This window comes from Salvelinus sp. IW2-2015, linkage group LG4q.1:29 (assembly GCF_002910315.2).
Source record: "Salvelinus sp. IW2-2015 linkage group LG4q.1:29, ASM291031v2, whole genome shotgun sequence".
NCBI classification, from domain to species: Eukaryota; Metazoa; Chordata; class Actinopteri; order Salmoniformes; family Salmonidae; genus Salvelinus; species Salvelinus sp. IW2-2015.
Genome location: NC_036842.1, coordinates 88,028,752 through 88,036,874, shown reverse-complemented (window position 1 = coordinate 88,036,874; position 8,123 = coordinate 88,028,752). Strand labels below are relative to the sequence as shown.

Genomic DNA, 8,123 nt, shown 5'->3' with positions numbered 1-8,123 from the left:
AAAAATGTTTCCCCCCAAAACAAAAATACTGCCAGTTGAAGGTCCAGGAGTTTACCTTCAGAGCTCATGTTTGACTAATATTACTTCTAGAGATTCAGTCATTTTTGGAAGTCATTTTGTCACCACACTCCTTGTGGTGTCTACAAAGTACCAGTAATCAAAGATCCAAGCAGGTTCCCTTCAGTGAATCATCATGTAAACTTCCTGTTTTACAGTCTTCCAATTCACTCAGCGACATGTAAACCCCTGATGTAGCTGTCCCAGAAACCCACATCTGGTGCATGGGGTAGGGACTGCTTATGCTGAGTGGCTGAGCTAAATGTCCAGGGCCGGTGGGACGGTAAGTTGTGGATGTGAAGGGTTTAGGATGGATTGGGGAGCAAGCTGGGCAGAGTCTTTCTTTCTTTCCCTCCCTCCCTCTCTTCTATTCAACATGAATGGTTCAAAAAAGAGCTTTTAAAATGGCGGAGGCATTGAAGGCTAGACTAGAGGGCCATGACAGTGAGTGTATCAGCATACCCAGGCAGAGATACTTCTACTTGGCTGCAACATCCCCGTCTGGCCTCATGCTGAAGGGCTCCAGGCGTTCGCACTCCGGTAGCAGGTTGTTGAGCCTCTCCATCAGGGGGATGGTCTGGTCAATGCCCATCTGGATACGTCTCAGGATCATGGACATCTCGTTCACCTTCTGGATCTGCTCAGCGTACTTAGCATAGCGCTTCTGACGCTGCTGCATGATGCTGAACAATGTGTCCACAGACAGGTCCATCTGGGAGGGAGGGAGGGAGGGAAAGTGTGAGATCATTCTAACAATTTCATATTGTTAATATTTCAATAGACTAGCGTGGCTTCTTCCCCTCCCTTATCTATGCGCATATGAAAACCAAAGACAAATTAAAGAAGATGGAGGCCTATTGGGGAAGCTGCTTTCACCGGACTCCGGTCTGTCAGACTGGTGCAGATGAAGGAAAGGAGAGGTGCCTGCATGCACAGACAGGGGAGGTGATTTTAACCTCTTTGATCCTCTTGACCAGGGCGTTCTGGTCGAAGGCCACGGCCTCGGCACACTGGTGCAGGTGGTCCTGGTAGCGGATGCAGAGCTGCAGCACCTGGGCAGAGTCCAGCCTCTCTAGACACAAACTGCTGGGGGACATCTGTCCGCTCAGCACACCTAGAGACATGGACAGACTGACCCTCAAAGCATAATCTATGATCACTCTTTCTGTCGACTTCATGGTCATAAAGGAATGTCTAGGCCTATCCATAATTGTACACATTCTCATATGGAATATTATTACAATAGTGTAGAGACAGAGGACAGGTCTAGATCTTGATTAGAGGCTCTTAGCTTACCTTTCAACAAGGGCTGAAAAGTGGGGATTTCCTGAAGCTTGATGACATCAGGGTCATTTTGGATGTTGCGCAATGACTGTGTCCCCTGAGCCACCACCACAATGTCGTCCATTTTAGCCTTCTGCTTCGCTGGAGAGGGAACCACTGCAACAACAAAGCATTTCAATAGATTTTTCCATCTATTAGTAATTGTTTTTGTGTTGAAAGATAGCTAACCGCTAGAGAGGCTCCTAAAAAAATGACACGAGACTATGGGCCCTGGTCAGCAATAGTGCACTAAATAGGGAATAGGGTATCATTTGAAACATCCTGCAAATATGAAACAATGCACTTTTAACCAAAGTTCCATCAAAACATGTTCAGCACTGAGCACATTTCAGTCCTGCTGAGCGCAAATTGAACGTTGTGAAAATTCTGTGCAACTTCCAACGCATATTTACTGTGAACACTGAGGCTGTACACTCTTTAAATTACAGTTATAACAGTGGCCAAGTAGGCTACTGTGCCTATTTGATCATAATGTAGGCTTACCAGAGAGGGCTACCATCAAAAACAATTGCGAAAACATAACATTTTAACATGGAAATAGTTGTTCTATCATTCAAATCAAATGTTATTAGTCACATGCACCAAATACAACAGGTTACCTTACAGTGAAGTGCTTACTTACGGGCCCCTAACCAACAATGCAGTTTAAAAAGTATGGATAAGAATAAGAAATACAAGTAACAAGTAATTAAACAGCGGCAGTAAAATAACAATAGCGAGACTATATACAGGGGGGTACCGGTACAGAGTCAATGTCCGGGGGCACCAGTTAGTTGAGGTAATACGTACATGCAGGTAGAGTTATTAAAGTGACTATGCATAGATGATAACAACAGAGAGTAGCAGCAGTGTAAAAGAGGGGGGACAATGCAAATAGTCTGGGTAGCAATTTGCTTATGTGTTCAGGAGTCTTATGGCTTTGGGGTAGAAGCTGTTTAGAAGCCTCTTGGACCTAGACTTGGCGCTCCGGTACCACTTGCCGTGCGGTAGCAGTCTATGACTAGGATGGCTGGAGTCTTTGACAATTTTTAGGGCCTTCCTCTGACACTGCCTGGTATAGAGTTCCTGGATGGCAGGAAGCTTGGCCCCAGTGATATATTGCCAAGCAGTTGCCATACCAGGCAGTGATGCAGCTGTATAACCTTTATTTTATTTCACCTTTATTTAACCAGGTAGGCAAGTTGAGAACACGTTCTCATTTACAATTGCGACCTGGCCAGGATAAAGCAAAGCAGTTCGACACATACAACACAGAGTTACACATGGAGTAAAACAAACATACAGTCAATAATACAGTAGAAAAATAAGTCTATATACAATGTAAGAAAATAAGGTGAGATAAGGGAGGTAAAGGCAAAAAAAAAGACCATGGTGGCGAAGTAAATACAATATAGCAAGTAAAACACGGGAATGGTAGATTTGCAGCGGAAGAATGTGCAAAGTAGAGATAGAAATAATGGGGTGCAAAGGAGCAAAATAAATAAATACAGTAGGGGGAGAGGTAGTTGTTTGGGCTAAATTATAGATGGGCTATGTACAGGTGCAGTAATATTTTGAGGATCTGAGGACCCATTCAGCCTACAGTAGCAACCAATGTGTGGTGTTTAATGAAGGCCTACATTCCATAGCACTTTGAGAGAAAAAAAACATGCAGGGCTTGACATTAACCTGTTTATCCACTTTTCCACATTATTATTCCGATACCTTTATTACTGAGAATCTGACAAATTATGCTACCCTCTGCCTATCTGCTACTTATAGCATATTATAGCCGGGCTCAAAATACAACACGGCCCCTTTAAGACAAAAACATGTAGCTCTAGCTTTGATCTCAAAACAAGGGCATCTACTCACAACTAGGGCTGTTGTGGTGCCCGTATTACCGCCACACCGGCGGTCACGAGACATGAAGGCAGTCAAATTCCACATGACCGTTTAGTAACGGTAACTAGCTTCTCCAAGCTCTGATGCTGCTGATCATTAGTAGCCTACTAAACTTGCTAACTGCCTGGTACTCAGCACTAGCACTCAGTAGCCTAGGGGTTAAAGCATTGGGCCAGTAACCGAAAGGTTGCTGGATCAAGTCCCCGAGTTGACAAGGTAAAAATCTGTTGCCTGCCCCTGAGCAAGGCAGTTAACCCACTGTTCCCCGGGCGCCGATGACGTGGATGTCGATTAAGGCAGCCCTCCGCACCTCTCTGATTCAGAGAGGGTTGGGTTAAATGTGGAAGACACATTTCAGTTGAATGCATTCAGTTGTACAACTGACTAGGTATCCCCCTTTCCCTATACAACTGACTAGGTATCCCCCTTTCCCTATGCAACTGACTAGGTATCCCCCTTTCCCACTCTTATTGTCCCTTTAAATCACTCTGACATAAAAAGATAAAAAGACGATTTATTATCACTTGTGAATGATGCCCAGCATAAGAAACAATGCCTTTTTGTTTGCAACTTTTTCGAATCGTAGTCACACACCTCATGTGGCCTAGCCCATAGGCCTATATTTGTTAATAAAGTTTGTATCACAACTAAAGTGGCCAAATAACTTCTTAAAATTAAGCACATTAATCCGCTTTACAAGGGGTGTAGAGCCTAACTGGCATATAAGGAGCACGTGAGTTTCAAGTTTGGGGAAGATCATTTTCACCCTAAAAATGCCCCTTTATAATAAAAGCATTACATGCACAATTGCATTTGCGGTCACTTTTGATAATGGTGTTTTCCACTAATGGAACATTCGCACTTACAGCCTACTACCATGTGTGCAATGCTGCGCTTATAATGTGAATAAATAGCTTAATAGTTTATCAACATTTTAAGTTAAACGTTCTGATCTGTTGCGTCAGCCACATTGCATAAAACATGTTTTTTTGATGCTAGTGGTTGTATTAATTTGGGATCTATCGCATCCCACAACTGTCCCAGACTATGTTTGGAATATTTATTTCCCGCACAGAATAGGTGAACTTTTGTACTATGGGGATAGTAGATTGACATAGGCTAGTACTTTTGCTGTTCGTTAGGATTACTCATCTAGTTGGCTGACGAAAAGTAAATATGGACCGTTCTTCCAATATTTTTTATTTATTTTATTTCACCTTTATTTAACCAGGTAGGCAAGTTGAGAACACGTTCTCATTTACAATTGCGACCTGGCCAAGATAAAGCAAAGCAGTTCGACACATACAACAACACAGAGTTACACATGGAGTAAAAAAAMMWAAAMAAACATACAGTCAATAATACAGTAGAAAAATAAGTCTATATACAATGTGAGCAAGTGAGGTGAGATAAGGGAGGTGAAAGGCAAAAAAAAGGCCATGGTGGCGAGGTAAATACAATATAGCAAGTAAAACATTGGAATGGTTGATTTGCAGTGGAAGAAAGTGCAAAGTAGAGATAGAAATAATGGGGTGCAAAGGAGCAAAATAAATAAATAAATAAATACAGTAGGGAAAGAGGTCGTTGTTAGGGCTAAATTATAGATGGGCTATGTACAAGTGCAGTAATCTATGACCTGCTCTGACAGCTGGTGCTTAAAGCTAGTGAGGGAGATAAGTGTTTCCAGTTTCAGAGATTTTTGTAGTTTGTTCCAGTCATTGGCAGCAGAGAACTGGAAGGAGAGGCGGCCAAAGGAAGAATTGGTTTTGGGGGTGACCAGAGAGATATACCTGCTGGAGCGCGTGCTACAGGTGGGTGCTGCTATGGTGACCAGCGAGCTGAGATAAGGGGGGACTTTACCTAGCAGGGTCTTGTAGATGACCTGGAGCCAGTGGGTTTGGCGACGAGTATGAAGCGAGGGCCAGCCAACAAGAGTGTACAGGTCGCAGTGGTGGGTAGTATATGGGGCTTTGGTGACAAAACGGATGGCACTGATAGACTGCATCCAATTTATTGAGTAGGGTATTGGAGGCTATTTTGTAAATGACATCACAGAAGTCGAGGATTGGTAGGATGGTCAGTTTTACAAGGGTATGTTTGGCAGCATGAGTGAAGGATGCTTTGTTGCGGAATAGGAAGCCAATTCTAGATTTAACTTTGGATTGGAGATGTTTGATGTGAGTCTGGAAGGAGAGTTTACAGTCTAACCAGACATCTAGGTATTTGTAGTTGTCCACGTATTCTAAGTCAGAGCCGTCCAGAGTAGTGATGTTGGACAGGCGGGCTTCAATATGCGCCTCGGAATTGGATAAGGACGAGCGCAGTTGCGTCCCTGATGTGTCGGTCTTCACTTGTAGCCTGTGAGAAAGACCTGATCAGGTGACGGAGAGTCATGTGAGTGAGAGAAGCTTCGGGCACAACGCAGCACTCAGGGCCACAAAAAGCATGGATTTTTTAGGGTGCATTACAGCCACAAAGGGGATGCCGCTGTGAAATTCGAGCCATTATCAAGTACTTGTCAAATTGTGAATGAGAGACTATTGAAGTGTGTACATCTTGCGCAGAAAAACAAAGCAGAGCTCATGCTCATCATTAATCGCATCATGCAACCTTACAATGTATTAAATCAAAACATATAGCCCAACATTTGTAGAAAAACTAAAGTGAAATTAATAACTCTAAATTAAGCATATAGAAGAGGCTATTTCTTTGTTAACCGCTTAACACAGAATAGCCGCATGTGCACACTAAAATCGGTTGGAGAAAATATTTATATTTTATCCAGCATTGTTCAATTGTATTATTCATACTATAAAATAATGCCACAGAATTATAAGCAAATATTTTCTGCTAAATGAACTAGTGTTGCCCACATCCACTTGGGCATCAGGACCTAACATAAGGACAACTCAGAATATGCTATTCTTTTCTTCCGTGCTTCTTTAGACCTGTCTAAAATAAATAATGGATTTATTGTGACGGTATAGACTATATTACAATAGATTTATTCGACTTTTTAAAATGGCTTGTATGCTGTGTGTGGAAGCCAGTAGAGGCTAAATGTGTTTATGTAAATTAACGGTCAATTACCGTGAGAATGACAGTTATTTGCTTGACAATCACCAGCTGATGAAATTGTGACCACCACAGCCCTACTCACAACCACAGCTGTAAACACAATCCAGTTCAAAGTGAATGGCACAGATCCATATATTGTAATGGTCTATTTGCATATAGGCCTAGTGCAGCTCTGATTGGTTATGCCACACCGGTCTGTGTAGAGTACAGGCTGAGTTGTGGGCACAATAGAATCCTTCTCTGATGTGTTCTGCCTACAACAAAATATCTTGCATAGTTCGTTTTCTTTCAGTATGTTGCATTGAAAGTGGCTAATATTGGGTTGATTCGATCACAATTCCCAAAATAAAAGGAAACATTGACAGTGTTAACAGGGAAAACTCTAGAAAGTTGAGTGAAGTTCAATCTTGTGCTTCTCTCAGTGGGCTGATATTTCTGCATGCACTCATCTTAGAGGGAAAAAATGACAAGTACACATTGGAGTATTCTATGTGCCAGAGTTGAGGGAATAATATAGCATTAGAACTTTGTGCGTCAACGGCTACGTCTCCTTCCTCCCAAAGTATGCACTTGTTCACCTCCTTTCACTGACTTGAAAGGAAATTACTGGTATAAGGAATATGGTTTTGAGTTGTGGAAAGTAGGGAACGTGTACACTTCAGGAGAAATAACATTACTGGGACGCACACACAGACAACCAGTGGTGTAAAGTACTCAAGTAAAAATACTTAAAGTAACGTTACTACTTAAGTCGTTTTTTTTAGCAATTACATTTACTTTTGATTCTTAAGTATATTTAAAGTCAAATATTTAAAAACTTTTACTCAGGTAGTATTTTACTGGGTGACTTCATTTTCTATTAAGCTATCTTTACTTTTACTCAAGTATGACAATTGGGTACTTTTCCCACCACTGCAGACAACCTGCCGGTCCTCCCTTCTTACCCGAGGAACTGTAGTCAGAGTGTTTGTGTTCAGAATCACCACTATGCTCGGCCCCCATGGTGTCAGTTATGTTATGGCTTCAATTCACCACCTCAGGAGACCTACATCCAAACATAGATAAGTTAGTTTTCAAGCGAACGTTAGCTGTACCACGCAGACATTCGACTGATAAACAAGCCACGTTAGCTAAGTTGCTGTTAGCTAGCTTAGCACATCTCTTACCTTCGTTGTATTTATCTTGTTCTGTTAGACCACGTCTGTTTTGATTTATATTATATTTTTACCATCATGATTGTTTCATGATGTAGCAAACTATATTTAATTTAAGTAAATATGTTAACAAGCTGAAAGATATCGAACGCTAGCTACTTCCGTAAACACACAACCACCTCTCTTCCTCTTCTTCTTCTATGCTATCATGGCGGTCAGCAAACAATCGTTTAAGTGCATGCTGCCATCTACTGTGCTGGAATGTACGATCAATCATGATCTGCCCAATTCTGTACTACCATGAAAATAAAATAACAAATAAATCCCCACTAACTTATACCACACCCTCCCCTCCCCCAAACCCCCTCCCCAACGCCATTAAACTTGATCTATATCATGCTGAAACACTCCACCCTTAGGATTGTTCAGCATGTCAACAACCATTTCAACAGTAACTGACCACTAATATCACTTTTGCCGTCTCCACAATAACCTTCAACCTGCCGTTTCTGCTTTCCACAACCCAAGTCGTATTGATAACCTCATAAAAGCTATTAAGTCAACTTTATTCATTATCAAAGTGTCCTTTGACACCACCTATTCATG

At 41.9% G+C, this 8,123-nt stretch overlaps 1 protein-coding gene across 1 annotated transcript; it reads right to left on the bottom strand.

Moving 5' to 3' along the window:
• Positions 1-329: 329 nt before the first annotated feature.
• On the bottom strand, positions 330-7,723 carry LOC111962744 (BLOC-1-related complex subunit 5). Its single transcript, XM_023986050.2, has 5 exons — positions 7,530-7,723; positions 7,308-7,408; positions 1,354-1,497; positions 1,014-1,171; positions 330-769 (listed from the first exon to the last, which is right to left on the bottom strand). The coding sequence occupies exons 2-5, from the start codon at positions 7,363-7,365 to the stop codon at positions 536-538; spliced, it is 594 nt and encodes a 197-aa protein (XP_023841818.1). The 5' UTR covers positions 7,366-7,408; positions 7,530-7,723; the 3' UTR covers positions 330-535.
• Between the last annotated feature and the right edge of the window lie 400 nt (positions 7,724-8,123).